This window comes from Trifolium pratense, linkage group LG2 (genome assembly GCF_020283565.1).
Source record: "Trifolium pratense cultivar HEN17-A07 linkage group LG2, ARS_RC_1.1, whole genome shotgun sequence".
NCBI classification, from domain to species: Eukaryota; Viridiplantae; Streptophyta; class Magnoliopsida; order Fabales; family Fabaceae; genus Trifolium; species Trifolium pratense.
The window spans coordinates 46,869,901-46,885,019 of record NC_060060.1 but is presented as its reverse complement, the minus strand read 5'-3'; the positions used below and the strand labels follow the sequence as shown (position 1 = coordinate 46,885,019).

Genomic DNA, 15,119 nt, shown 5'->3' with positions numbered 1-15,119 from the left:
TAAGAGGGAAAAAAGTCAGGACAAACAATAGCTAAGAACAATAGGGAGGAATACATTTATACACTTTGTAAGTCAGAAATTTTTAAGTCAAATTTATTACTCAGGAAGTGTTCACTTCACATCCATGATTTTTTGTTAAAGGTTCCTGATTAGGGGTGCTCAAATCCAAACCAATCCAAAAAATAATCCCAAACCGATCCAAAAAAACCGAAAACCACAAAAAACCGAATATTTTTGGATGTGTTTGGATGTCATTTTGTGAAAACCGCTGGATCGGATCAGATTTTGGATTGATTTTTCAAAACCGATCCAAACCAAACCAAACCGCATACATAATTTTTAATAGTTATTTAACTTTTTATTAGTATGATATATTGCATCAACATATTAATTCTTGGTTTTAATTTTCTCAATAATACTTATTAGTTCAATTTCATCTATTTGTTTTTACTATTTCATAGGTTTCAAATATATTTGATAATTATCATTGCAAAATATTAATTTTTCACATATTATGTGTTATATTTTACATTAAATATATTATTTTACCATCTATTTATAACATTAATATTTAATTAAATAAAATTTAACTTGTAATTTGGATATCAAAAACTGATCCAAATTAAATCGCACAAAATTGGATCGGATTGGATTGAATTTTTTTAATTAGCCATCCAAAACTGAACCAAACCACGAGTAATTTTAACTTTGGATCGGATAAATTTTTGCCACAAAATCGATTCAAACCGAACCGCGAGCACCCCCTATTCCTGACTAAGGTATTATATCTACTTTCTCCGATATCTATAAACCCTAATTTTGAGTTGCAGCATATCGAAGTCTCTGATCCATAGCTAGCCAGCAACTCACTGTGATTCCAATGTCATTCTTAACGTTGATGAACAGGTTTGTCTCTAATCACATATCCACCAACACACTCTTAAGATCATATTCTTATTCTGTCAATCGATTCATTCACAATGATGTTCATGTTGATAATGCTGTTTCCTCATTTCATCGTATGCTCCAAATGCCCCATACTCCATCCATCTATCAATTTACCAAGATTTTAAGTTCTCTTGTCAAGAGTAAGCATTACACCACTGCCATATCCCTTTACCGTCAAATGGAATTCAAGGGGATTACCCCTGACTTATTTACCTTGAATATATTGATCAATTGTTATTGTCACCTAAATGGTCAAATTACTTTTTCCTTTTCTGTATTGGCAAAGATTCTCAAGTTGGGTTATCAACCAGATACCATAACCTTAACTACTCTCATGAAAGGTTTATGTCTTAGTGGCGATGTTAAAAAAGCACTGCATTTTCATGACCATGTGCTGGCAAAAGGATTTCAATTGGATCATGTTAGTTATGGGACTTTGATTAATGGCTTGTGTAAAATGGGGGAAACTAGAGCCGCCCTGCAAATGTTGAGAAAAATTGAAGGGAAATTGGTCAACACTGATGTGATAATGTATAACACAACCATTGAAAGTTTATGTAAAGATAAACTTGTAACCGAGGCTTACGAGTTATATTCTGAAATGACCGCAAAGGGAATTTCTCCTAATGTTTTCACTTTCAATGCTCTAATCTACGGATTTTGTATTGTTGGTCAATTGAAAGAAGCATTTTCTTTATTTGATGAAATGGTATTAAAAAACATCACCCCAGATGTATATACTTTTAGTATATTGGTTGATGCATTTTGCAAGGAAGGAAATGTGGAACAAGCTATCAATGTGTTGGCTATGATGATGAAAGAAGGTATAAAACCAAATGTTTTTACTTATAATGCTTTAATGGATGGGTATTGCTTAGTTAATCAAGTGAACAAAGCCTTAGATATATTCAACACTATGGCTGATAAGGAAGTGACTCCTAATGTTTGGAGCTACAATATCATAATTAATGGATTATGCAAGATCAGAATGGTGGACGAAGCCATGAATTTCTTTGAAGAAATGCAAAGCAAGAAGATTACACCTGATACAGTAGGTTACAATTCTCTTATTGATGGTTTGTGCAAATCAGGGAGAATCTCTCATGCTTGGGAGCTTCTTGAAGAGATGCACGATAGAGGTCAACCTGCCAATATAATCACTTACAATTCTTTATTGCACGCTTTATGTAAAAACCATCATGTCGACCAGGCAATTACATTAGTCAAGAAAATTAAAGACCAAGGCATTCAACCAAATATGCACACATACAATATACTTATTGATGGACTATGCAAAGAAGGAAGACTTAAGGACGCACAAGTGATTTTTCAAGATCTTTTGATTAAAGGCTATAAGGTAACAGTCTGGACATATAATATTATGATCAATGGTCTTTGTTTAGAGGGATTGTTTGATGAAGCTATGGCCGTGGTGTCGAAAATGAAAGACAATGGTTGCATTCTTGATGCTGTAACTTATGAAACAATTATCCGTGCTCTCTTTGAAAATGATGAGAATGATAAAGCAAAGAAACTTCTCCGTGAAATGATTGCTAAAGGTCTGTTGTAAGGGAAGTACTAGTTAGGCTACTTTGAATTTTGATGATAATGATCTAATGTTTATTATTTGGTATTTTGGTTAGATATTTATTGTAACTTATCAGCTTTTGGAATGCCTTGATGCAAAACAGATTTTATGAATTTTTGTAATATGGACAATCTAGCTGTCTAGAAACTAAAGAAGGGTTAAGATATTGGCCACTGGTCTGCTGTCATAATTCTTCACTGAGATTTTGGTATTGGGTGCAAAGTAGGGAGTGTCTTGTTTTTGATCTGGCGTGTTGCTGCTATTGGTATTGGATGGAAAGATGTTGTTCGGTATAATACTTCTTGGTGTCTTGACAAATTTTGTAGTCTGTTGAATTTGGTGTACCTAGTTGAATTCAATAAAATAGGCTATTTATCAACAACAAAAAAGGTTGTATTTAAACAGTTTCACATAGTTTATTTAGGCTGTAAATGGTTCGATAGAATGTAAATGGCTAGATAAAAGAGGGCTTAAATGATGCACAGGGGTTGTGTTTAGAAAGTGTTTTTTAAGATCAGTTGACTAGATAGTTTAATTCTTTTTGGTTTGTCCTTTGGATTAGAGTACCCTTTAGTCTATTCTTTATGAAATATCTCTCTTAGTTGTTTAAAAAATATGTATTGGGAGTAATCTTGCTATGTGATTCATTGTCTTGTTTCAGACTGATACAAATTGTTGTTATTGAGTCAGGTACAAGTTATTACTCGCTTCGATCTTTTTGTGGTTTTTTACACATACTAAAAATATCAATAAATGTTGTTACTTTTGATGGAATTATGTTTTTTATCCTATAATAATAATTTATTTTTTCATGGAATTTTGGAATTTTTCCCTATAAATATTACTCCCTCCGGTCCTATATATAAGAAAATGTTTGCTTATTAGATTCATTGTAAAATCAACGTATCTAGGCAATATTATAGTCTAGATACATCAATTTTACAATGTATCTAAAAACTCAACATTTTCTTATATATAGGACTAGAGGGAGTACTATATTAGATTAACTTAATTCATGGAATTTTGGTCCATATTTTAGAGATGTGGAGAACTTGTATGTATCCCAAGAACCTTATGTTGCTGCCATGATTTATATTTACCGTGATCCTTGGTTATCAATTATTGAAAGAGTATTCTCATTAGTCATTACCATGCTGCAGTTTCTATATTAATGAATGTTACTCGAGTCACAGATTCTTAGTGGCGATTACTATTTTTCACGTATCAAAGCTCACACTTTAAACAGTGGGATTCCATGATCAAGCTGCCGAGATGATTGCTGGAAAATTGTTGGTAAAACCGAATGAATTGTTTGTGTTTCATTTTGAACCGAACTGTTTGAGTTCAATTCAGTGGGTTCTAATGTTTTGAACCAAACTGTTTCTAAAGTTTATGAATTAAATTGCTTTATATTATGCTGAATTGAACCAAACTATTCGTAAACTTTTTAACCCGAGTCATTCCTATCCTACCTTCTGGAAACTAGCATTTGTTACTAATTAATTCTTTTTCACTTCCTGCCATTCTACCTCTCACTTGCAGTACTAGTTGCAGGTATTTCTTTCACTTCCTATTTCCCACTGAATTTTTTAATGAAACTTAATTCTTTTTCACTTCTGGAAACTTATTTTTTTTTTAATGAAACTGAACTATTTTGAAACACCAGTTCTGTTTCGTAAACTCAAAAAAACAATTCGGTTATTTGCAGTGCAGTTTGATTCAGTTTTGCAGTTCGATTCAACTTCTATGTTTTTCTTTCAACAGTCCTAACCTTAAGGACAATGTTGTTGTGGACGGATGTAGTCATGATCCGTAACTAGGAAATACTCAAAGAGATTAAGCCTGCTTCAAAAGAGACCAAAGAAAGACAGTTCAGACACATTAGAAGAGTCCCAAAAAGGGTTGCTGACTATGCTTAAGGTCTCCTCTTGTTGTCACATATATTTTCATATTCCTATTCCCTTTTTAGTTGTTAGATTCTAGTAAAGCATATGGACTATTTGGTTTCATATTATGTTTTCAGCTGGTTCATGTTCGAGCATTTGAAATTTTGTCTTGTAACATGTATTGGAAGCAATCTCCGCTATTCGTGGCTAGGACATTTTTGTACTCCTCATGTTATAGTTTAAGTTGTTTGCTTTGTCTTTGATCTCGGTTTGTAATTGGGCTAGAGTGCCCGTTATAATCCATTTAAAAAAGTGTATTGGAAGTAATCTTGTCGTTCGATATATTGTCCTGTTTTAGACTTATACAGATTGTTGTTCTTGAGTTAGGTACAAATTGGTGTGTCGCTGTCATGGGGAAAAATCCACTGGTATCATAGTTGAAGACAGCGATAAAATATGGTTCCGTTGTGATTCTTCATATTTGTATTGTGGAAATTTGCCATCTAAGTTCTTCTCTCTGGCTACTTCAATAATTAATTACCTTTTTGCTGCTTTAATTCTTAAAGCAATTTGAGGACGCATGTGTAAATTTGGGATGTACATCAACTGCCATTCATGTTGAGCAATTTGCTTCCTAGTGATTTGTTACTCAGAAATGCAAAAGGTATGTTCTATTGATTACTAGTTATTTAAACAATTACGACAAATAATAATTTTAAGTCGGACGTTTACACAAAAATAATGTGGCACCACTATTCAAAATCTCATTTCATTGTAGAATAATTACAATCATACTTTGCTTTATATGTTTTCTTTAGTTGTTACGTTCTGGTTTTATGTTATTCATAATGGATATAGTAGCTATAGCAGATTTTTTTAGGCTTTTCCTGATCACAACCTTAAGGACAAGGTTGTTGTGAACTAATGGAGTCATAATATGTAGCTGGAAGATAATCGAAGAGATTGGACCTGCTTCAAAAGAGACTTAATGTATGTTTGGATGGACAGTGACTTTAACAAATTCACGGTGGCACCATGATTTTGTTGAAACTCCAAAATATAGTTTTTGCAAAATCAATGTGACTCGCTATGAATCCAAACATGCACTAAAGAAGACAGCTCAGACACATTAAAAGAGGCCGAAAAGGGGATGCTGAATATAAGATTAAGGTTTAAAGCAAACTTCATAGACTATGGTATCAATCAATGGTTTTGGAATACAAGAGCTTGCCTTGGAATTGTGGACATATGAATTTGGTCTCGGTTTGGTCAGATTCTGGATTGAGGTGTGTATATCTAAAATTAGGCTATGTTTGATATACTTTTGTGTACTATTTTCAGGACTGGATTGCCCGTTTTTAAGTCAGTGGCGGGAATTGATAGGGGAGTTCCAGTATTGCTATCAAATTTGCGGTGGAAGCTGCATTGTTGCCTATTATTAGCTGGGAGGGGTGCAACTTAGCTTGGGTATAGCACTTGTCTTTCTTGTTTTTCAGCTCAAAGTTGGTACTCTATTATTGGTAGTTTGTGTAAAGATAAACTTTTAATCAATGCTTATGATTTATATTTTGAAATGACCGAAAAGAAAATTTCTCCTAATGTTGTCACTTTCAATTCTCTATTGTATGGATTTTGTATTGATGGTCGATTGAAAGAAGCAAATGGTTTGTTTCAGGAAATGATATTGAGAAACAACAAACCAAATGATTATACTTTTAATATATTGGTTAGTGCATATTGCAAGGAAGGAAAGGTGAAACAAGCGTTCAATGTGTTGGCTATGATGATAGCAGAAGGTGTAAAACCAGATGTTGTTACTTATAATGCTTTAATGGATGGGTATTGTGTAGTTAATCAAGTGAACAAGGCCAAAGTTATATTCAACACTATGGCCCAAAGAAGAGTGATGCCCGACGTTCTTAGCTATAATGTCATGATTAATGGGCTGTGTAAGATTGGAATGATGGATGAAGCCATAAATTTCTTCAAAGAAATGCAAAGCAAGAAGGTTATTCCTAGTACGGTAACTTACAATTCTCTTATTAATGGGCTCTGTAAGATTGAAATGATTGATGAAGCCATGAATCTCTTCAAAGAAATGCAAAGCAAGAAGATTATTCTTAATACACTAACTTACAATACTCTTATTGACGGTTTGTGCAAATTAGGGAGAATCTATCATGCTTGGGAGCTTCATGATGAGATGCATGATAGAGGTCAACCTGCTGATGTAATCAGTTACACTTCCTTATTACATGCTTTATGTAAAAACCATCATGTTGGTAAAGCAATTGCATTGATCAAAAAAATTGAAGACCAAGGCATTCTACCAGATGTGCACACATACAATATACTTATTGACGGACTATGCAAAGAAAAAAGACTTATGGATGCCCGAGTGATTTTTCAAGATCTTTTGATTAAAGGCTATAAGGTAACAGTCTGGACATATAATATTATGATTCATGGTCTTTGTTTAGAATTCTTGTTTGATGAAGCTATGGCTCTGCTGTCAGAAATGAAAGACAATGGTTGCATTCCTGATGCTGTAACTTATAAAGTAATTATCCCTGCTCTCCGTGAAATGTTTTCTAGAGGTCAATTGTAAGAGAAGTACTAGTTAAGATTATTTCTTGTAACTTATTAGGCTACTTTGAATTTTGATGACAATGGTCTAATGTTTATTATTTGTTTAAATATTTACTTGATAGTTACATATACAAAGGATGATTGACTACACAATGAGCTCATTACCAGTTTAGTTTAAATGAAAAGTCACGTGTTATGTTCATTTTGTTATTAAAATTATACCAAATGTCTTGGTAAATGCTAATACTTTTTGTTGCTCTAATTTTTCATATTCAAATTCTAATGCAATTTGACGATGTGTGTCATGTGTAAGATTGAGATATATATCAAATGCCTCCTGTTGCGCACATCAATTGCTTCCTAGTTATTTGTTACTCAGAAATGCAAAAAGGTATGTTCTATTGAATATTAGTGGATTAAAACAATTATGACAAGATTAGACTTCAGGATACGTGTTTTCACCAAAATTAATTTGGTGTAAAATAATTACAATCATACACATCTCTACATGGTTTTCTTTAGTTGTTTCATTTAATAGTTTTCCCCATTTAAATTTAGATTGTATGAAGATGATTAAGGCACACTGATTTTTGTTCAAACAAAGGAATTATAGAATTATTAAATTAGCTTAGTTCATGGAAATTTGGTCCAGTTTTTAGAGATGAGAAGAACTTGTATGTATCCCAAGAAGCTTATGCTGCTGCCATGATTTCTAGTTACCATGATCCAGTTTCTATATTAGTGAATATGGTACTCGAGTCACAGATTCTTAGTGGCGATTACATTGTTTCATGTATCATAGCTTACACTTCAAAGCATATTTGGACATATCACTGGACTTTACATCGTTTGTTTGAGATGGAAGTCACCGACAATAATGAGGCCTTTTCGAGTTTCAATGCAACCTTTTCGAGTCATGGTTCCTTTCGGGGTAAAAATTCATGGCTCCGTTTGGGGTAAAAATTCATGAACTGAAAAATCAGTTCTTCTAAACCGAATGAACTGTTGTGTTTTTGTTTCATTTTGAACCGAACTGTTTTGAACCGAACTATTTCTAAAATCAATGAATTACATTGCTTTATGTTATGCCGAACTGAACCAAACTATTCGTAAACTTTTTAACCCGAGTCATTCCTATCCTACCTTCTGGAAACTAGCATTGTCTACTAATTAATTCTCTTTCACTTCCTGCCATTCTACTTCTCACTTGCAGTACTAGTTGCAGGTATTGCTTTCACTTCGTATTTCTCTTTCTGTTTATCATCATGTTTATATTATTGTCACTAACTTCTTTTCATACTCCATCATATTCAATTATTCATAATGCTTAGATTTTTTTTAAATAAAAAGTAGTTTTAAAATGTCTTGAGGAACCTTGAAAGTTAAGTTAGTGCTAGATAAGTAGATAGTAATTAAAAGACATCATATTTTAATTTGGGAATGAGGAGTGAGTGGTTGGAAACAGTATTGGGTTTGAATTTTCAATTTGGTGAACTATTTATAAAGATTCTGATTGGAATTTTGGGTTCTTCAGAAATGTTTAGGATTTTTTTCTGTACAAGTGAGATTGAGAGTAGAAAGTGAACAGAATTTTTTAATTTTTTTCAATGAAACTGGACTATTTTGAAACACCAGTTTGTGCAGTTCGCGTTTGGTTATGGTGTGGTCCAATTCCGTTAGTAACACTAGTTCTGTTTCGTAAACTCAAAAACAATTCGGTTCTTTTTGGTGCAGTTTGGTTCAGTTTTGCAGTGGTTCAACTGTTATGTTTTTTTCAACAGTCCTACTCCTAACCTTAAGGACTATGTTGTTATGGACAGATGTAGTCGAAGAGATTAGGCCAGCTTCAAAAGAGACCGAAGAAAGACAGTCCAGACATATTAAAAGAGGCCCAAAAAAGTGTTGCTGACTATGCTTAAGGTCTCCTCTTGTTCCTATTCTCTTTTTAGTTGTTAGATTCTCTTATTCTGTTAGCATCTTTGTCTGCAATATTGGTGTTTAATATTAGCCTAGCTATTTTTATGTAAACTTGTAACATATATGATAGAATAGGGCTTATAATATATAGAACCAATAACATAAGACTAACTATTTTTATGTAACTATATAGCATAAGCTGCCCCATTTTTTGTCCATAAAGAGAAAGACTTTTCCTATTTGGTAGGATTTGAATGATGTTGAATGATGGAGAATTAGTGACAGTGATTAATTCAGACACAAATGTTTGGCAGAATTGCCTTAAATTGCATATGCCAAGGTGGTCCATGTGTGTGAACAAATGTGTAAGATAATAAACCAATGAAGCAACCATGTGCCCTTGCCCTTAATAAGGGAAATACATGTGATGTGAGATTTTGAGTAGTCAAATTTCAATATATATATATATATATATATATATATATATATATATATATATATATATATATATATATATATATATATATATATAGACTTGAAGAAATGAAAAATAAATGGACCAAAACTAAAAGTCTACATGAAAATGTATTGGGGAAAAAACAAAAGTAATATTAGGTTTTGGTGATTTTTGTAAGTTTGTTGACTTAAATTGAAGACACTTCACAATCAACTTGTCAAGTTGTGAATCGTGTCAGAGTTAACTTGAACATATATATACTTTTTTTTTGTTTGGTATTAACCTCTGGTTCCCGGGGGAAGGGAATCCCGGTATTTAAGAGTTCGGTTCCGAGGTAAGTAAAGTCTGACCAACAATTGTTCTCACCAGAAATCGAACTTGGGTTCTCTCGAACGATTTGTCCTATGGGAAGCTCTTTAACCACTTGAGCTTGATGTCTTGATTTATATAATTTTTATTTAAACAGGCAAACATATACTATTGATATTTGAAATGTTTTATTTTAGATTCAAAGGTTGAGATTGGGCAGCATGTTTGCAGAAATAAATGAAGACAAATTAAAACTTGGTGCAACTTACTTGTTCATTGGCAATTAGTTATATATGCTTTAAGAATGAAAACTTAATTTAATTTCTGGTCTTTCATGCTTTGCTGGGTCTTTAGAGATTCTTTTGTGACCTTTTATTGTATTGCAATGCAATTTTTTAAGTGTACTTTTGGTTTAAAAGTAGAAAATATCAAAATTGTTTTTATTTTTTTATCAAATGTTTTAGTTAAAATATACTAGTATATGTTTAGTTTCTTTTGCTATTGAAATGCCCATTTCATTAGATGAATTTACTAGAAATAGTGTTTGTACATTTTGCAAGATTACTTGTAGATGTTGATTTATCAAAATCAACTATGTATTTACTTTTTACCGATCTCTGTTCGTCTTGTGCGGAGACCTGGTTAATAATATATTTGTTGTTAAAAAAAAAAATTCATGACTAAGTTCTATTGGAGAGGAAGAGTTTGCATTTTATATTGTTGTTGTGTATGAAAAACTTCTTGATTTTTTCAATAATTGTCACACAGTGGATCATCATATATCTCTTTGTAACAAGTTGAATTATGGACAAAATGTTGCATATAATAAGTAGGATAAACCTAAAATTAAAGAGGTGGAAACAAAAAATACTTGAACTGGTAGCAAAATAAACAAATTTCTAGTTGTGACTCATGCCAAAGCTTCAAAATAGGGTGAGAAAAATGTAATTGGCTATGCCCCTAAAAACATTGTTGCCTCGATAACATTCCCAATGTTGAGTTAGGAAGAAATATTATTTAAGAATTATCTCCATCAGATTTCAAGAAAAAATTGATAAGAATTGTGGTGAAGCATTTTATTCAGATTCAATTGACACTTATTTTTTTGTGAGGAGCATCATGATATAGTAGTAGTAGTAGTAGTAGATTCTCTTCCTTTGGATGTTGAGGCCATTGATTTATTAAATAACAACCAAATTGTTAATGATATTTCTAATGTGGTTGTTTATATAACTTGTAGCATGTCAAACAGGCTTTAGTTCAAAAGACTTTTAGCAGTTTTGCCGTGGTGACAAATTCTGACATGTAAAACTTCAAAGTAAATGTTATTCATTTAAGACTTACAAATGTGGATGCAAAAGACCCAACTACACCAATTGTTAGTTGATTCAGTGGTGATTGACGCTAGATTTGGTAGGGTGAACCACAATTCGATCTCCCTCAACTACGATTGGAAGATGACTGAAATCACTTGATGTTAGAATTGACCCCCGAATCAGATTAGACGGTCCAGTGAACCGGATATTGGTGGTGAAAACCAAAAGAGACTCGACTGCTATTGCAAAAGCAGTTATTGATCATAATTATTTTTTGTGGTTGTTTCTTTCAAATTTGTCTCTCACTTTATAGGGCGCTCTCAAATAGTCCTCTAATATATTATACGTATTTCAAAAAGTTCAACTACCGTCAAATTTCACTCATAATATTAGTCCTTCTTGAAGTATATTACATGGATTAAATTGATAGTAAGTAAGTGACTAAATATAAACATCAAATTGGCAGTTAACTAAAGTTAGAAACTTTTTTGAAATATTCAGAATCTCGGTGATCTATTCGAGAGCCTCCTTCAAGTGATAAATTCGATAGTTTGCTCATATTTTTTTGATAGAATAAATATTATTAAAACTCAAAATCAAAATCTCCCAAATTGAACTGCTAGATCAAACCCTTGTAGGGAGTTTGTTTATATATGATGAGGACAATATTACAACTTGTATGATGATGATGATGTTAGGGTCCTTGCTTTGCGCCAAAATAGAGCTACAGCATGCCAACTTAAAAGTTGATGAACATGTTATGTATGAGTCTAAATATGAATGTACTAGAGTGTGAGTATTATTCCCACATATTGATCATGAACGTCCCCACGTATATAGTAACAAATGCTACCTTTTGTTTCTGCTTATTTTGGGCCAACCTTCAATGTGGCCATTTTCCCACATAGTAGACTGTGTTACCCTACTTCATTGGGTTCATATTCAAGCCTCGTATATTTTTTCTTTTTGTTTTTTAAGGTTTAATTTTTAGAGCTATTTTTTACCCCCATATGGTTCATAAAAATCCTCAAAATCTATTACTTTTACAAATTTTGAACTCTTTTCGGATTTGTCTAGAGATGCATAGAAACGGGGCCGGCTAAAGCCCAATATACTTGAAGATCCAAGACAGACATATAAGAATTACACGTGGCAATAAACACCCACGGAATGATTCACGAGCACGAATCAAAGGACCACTGTTCCTGCTATCCGACAATACACATCGGATGAATGACATTCTAAGTGATATGTGTTGTTGATCCTCTACAAATGGGGGACCCCGCTACATAAAACTCTAATATTCTTAAGAAAAAGTAATCATTTACCAATTTCAAGGTATGACATCTGCTCCTCCAATTTAGCACACATTCTTGCCTCATTCAAACATTGACTTGAGCGTTGGAGTGCTAACATTTTTGCGGGTACTGATGAGATCCTCATCAGTCGCTATTTTAGAGTCTTTTTAATTAAGTTTTAATAAAATTTTATTAGTTTAGTGTTTACTTTAAAGTCATTTTAATTAAATTGCAAGTTTTAATTTATTGAGTCAAATAAATATTTTTCTCTATTAAAATAATATTTTGTGTAGTTTTTATTTTCTTGGTTCATGATGACCTCTCGTCAAAGATAACTTTTAGAATATTTTTAGTTAAGTTTTAGTTTATTTTTATTACTTTAATATTTAATTTAGAGTAAGTTTGAATAAATTGTGGTTTTTAAGTTCATAAGTCAATTGAGTTTTTATGCTTCTAATTTCTTTACTAATCAGCCATTTCATCTAGTTTTTGTCTTATGTGATTGGTTCAGTTAAATAGGTCAATCGGTTAGCGGAAGACTACAGCTAAAGTTGCTTGAAAATTATTGACATATTGCCTTAATAGTGGAAGGGTGCAACTATGGACCATGAGAAGAAGAAAATTACATAGCCCTTTTGGTGGCCCATGCCTTGGTGACACGTGAGCATACAAATCTTCTTAAGCATTTGAAAGAAATAAAATTACTAGATGTGAGGAGAATATAGAGGAGGGGAACATCACAACAAAGGAGCAGGCCTTATTTGGTGGCCCAATAAAGGTGAAGGAAGGTTTTACCACTGAAAACATTATAAAAGAGAAAAGTCACGCACAAAAGGAGGTGGCACGCCGAGAGAAGAAAGAAAGCAGTCACGCAGAGGCTTCACCGTTGAATAGCAGTTCTTTGGTGCTGGCTTTCTACACATTCAATCATAATTTTATGTGTAATTCTTTATTCTCTATTATCTCTAATTAATATTATGAGTAGCTAAATTGTTTTTGATTGGGTTTTGTAAGATGAACTTGTATGAATCTATGGGTTTCACATGTTAGTTTTGTATTGATACTCTTTCGATTAATTCAATTTTCTATTCAATCAATATTTTTGTTTAATGCTTATGTGCATTGATGAATGTTCATGTATGATTTGAGATTCATATTGATTAAGAGATTAATTGTATGAATTGGACCTAAATTGATCGTTCAACCTTGTAATTGATCTAGAGATAGGAAATTAGGGGTTGTGACTTATGGTTTAACGTTCAATGTTTGCCTATTTTAACTATTTAATTGGCCTAAGAGATTAGGGGATTATAGTGTAAAATAGTGAGTTATACATCATGAGAATGGGTATAGTGGCTTAGTTGAACCGTCGTGATAATTGAATTGATCATCATAAGGGTATTAGACGCTAACATCCATAGTGAAATACGAGGGATTCAAAACAAACCCAATCTCTTTCTTTAATTGTTGAATTCAATCTTTTTACTTTCAAATTGTCAAACAACTTGCAATGCAAACCCCCCAAATGTATTTTAATTTCCTCTTAAGTAATAGTTTAATTGTTTTGCTTTATATTAATCTCAATCCCTGAGGATCGATAATTTTTACTACTTGCGATTATTTTGTACACTTGCAAAATTTCTATCAGGTACCTTTCCCCTCGAAGACCCAAAATCACACTAATTATCATCAACTACAAACAAATTCTACCAGCTAAACCTTCGCCATCGAGATAATTATTTTTGAATGCCCAATTCAAAAATTTTGAAAAAAATTGAAGTGAACATATAATACGCTCTTGGATTTGTTTATTGGAGGTATAAAAATTCCTGAAAAATTTAAAGTGCATATTTTACACGTTTAGATTGACCAAATATAGAGTGTAAAAAATTTTGAAAAATCAAAAGTGAATCCAAGTGTATTGTTTAACAAAAATAAGAAGATAGAAAAAATGTGAATGTCTTGGACTTGTTCAAGCACTTCTTAGACTTGTTAATTACTTGCGTCTTAGTCTTAAACATGACTAGTGGTACGTAGTAAGAAGATAAAATCATAACAAAATGTATGCAAAGATAAACTCCAATAATTAACAAATAGCAAAGTGAAAAAAATAGAAGTGGCTATGTTCCCTTTTACCTAAGCTCTAAAATATGCATGACTAGCTAGCAAACATTTCAAAAACTAAATCGTAAACATATTCACATATTCGAGATAAATTAAGAAGCAAGTGTGAAATTTAAAAATAAAAAAAATGTGCCCTAACTTATTATTTGTTTATAGTTTTGGTAGCTGAAAGAGCTTGTCCAATGTGTCAATTTCTAGCCAATTTTGCAAAATGGAAGTGAGTATCACATCCGAATGATGTAATTGACTTGAATATACAAAACGACACCGTTGCCAATTGCGTACTCATAATGGTATTACTATTTAGCATGCTTATTTTGACCCTTACCTTTATTTGAAAGCATATGTGTCTTCCAATTGTATTAATTCATAAGGTGTTATATCATTTTCATAGCAGCTGGGACATTGGTTTATAGTTTATACATATATAGCAATTATATATTGATTTTTATTTTAATCTATAACTACATATTTTAAATGAAAAATTAAATATTTCATGTTTAATATAGATAGAAAAAACGACTTAGTAACTCATGGTCGTTGTTGATATACTTCAAAATCAACAACAATCATGAGTTACTAATAAATGACTTATGAGTTTCACGTTGTAATCAATAATAACCGTTAATTTTAGATCAGACGGTTCATATTTAAAATACAGTTTTATAAAAAAAATTGATTTCAATT

At 32.2% G+C, this 15,119-nt stretch overlaps 2 protein-coding genes across 4 annotated transcripts; both read left to right on the top strand.

Moving 5' to 3' along the window:
* The first annotated feature begins 809 nt into the window (after positions 1-809).
* LOC123905913 (pentatricopeptide repeat-containing protein At1g12300, mitochondrial-like) lies at positions 810-2,649 on the top strand. Its single transcript, XM_045955702.1, has one exon. The coding sequence runs from the start codon at positions 881-883 to the stop codon at positions 2,516-2,518; it is 1,638 nt and encodes a 545-aa protein (XP_045811658.1). The 5' UTR covers positions 810-880; the 3' UTR covers positions 2,519-2,649.
* A 5-nt stretch (positions 2,650-2,654) lies between these two features.
* LOC123905914 (pentatricopeptide repeat-containing protein At3g22470, mitochondrial-like) lies at positions 2,655-7,447 on the top strand. 3 transcript variants are annotated; one of them, XM_045955703.1, is made up of 5 exons: positions 2,655-4,090; positions 4,245-4,456; positions 4,810-5,086; positions 5,764-5,889; positions 6,098-7,030. In XM_045955703.1, exon 5 carries the CDS (start codon positions 6,101-6,103, stop codon positions 7,028-7,030), a length of 930 nt encoding a protein of 309 aa, XP_045811659.1. In that variant the 5' UTR covers positions 2,655-4,090; positions 4,245-4,456; positions 4,810-5,086; positions 5,764-5,889; positions 6,098-6,100. The 3 variants fall into 3 exon arrangements, with proteins under 3 accessions (XP_045811659.1, XP_045811661.1, XP_045811660.1); XM_045955705.1 differs by having other exon boundaries at positions 3,409-5,086; positions 6,098-6,440; positions 6,591-7,447; XM_045955704.1 differs by having other exon boundaries at positions 3,409-3,829; positions 4,079-4,090; positions 4,245-5,889; positions 6,098-7,444.
* The last annotated feature ends 7,672 nt before the right edge of the window (positions 7,448-15,119 follow it).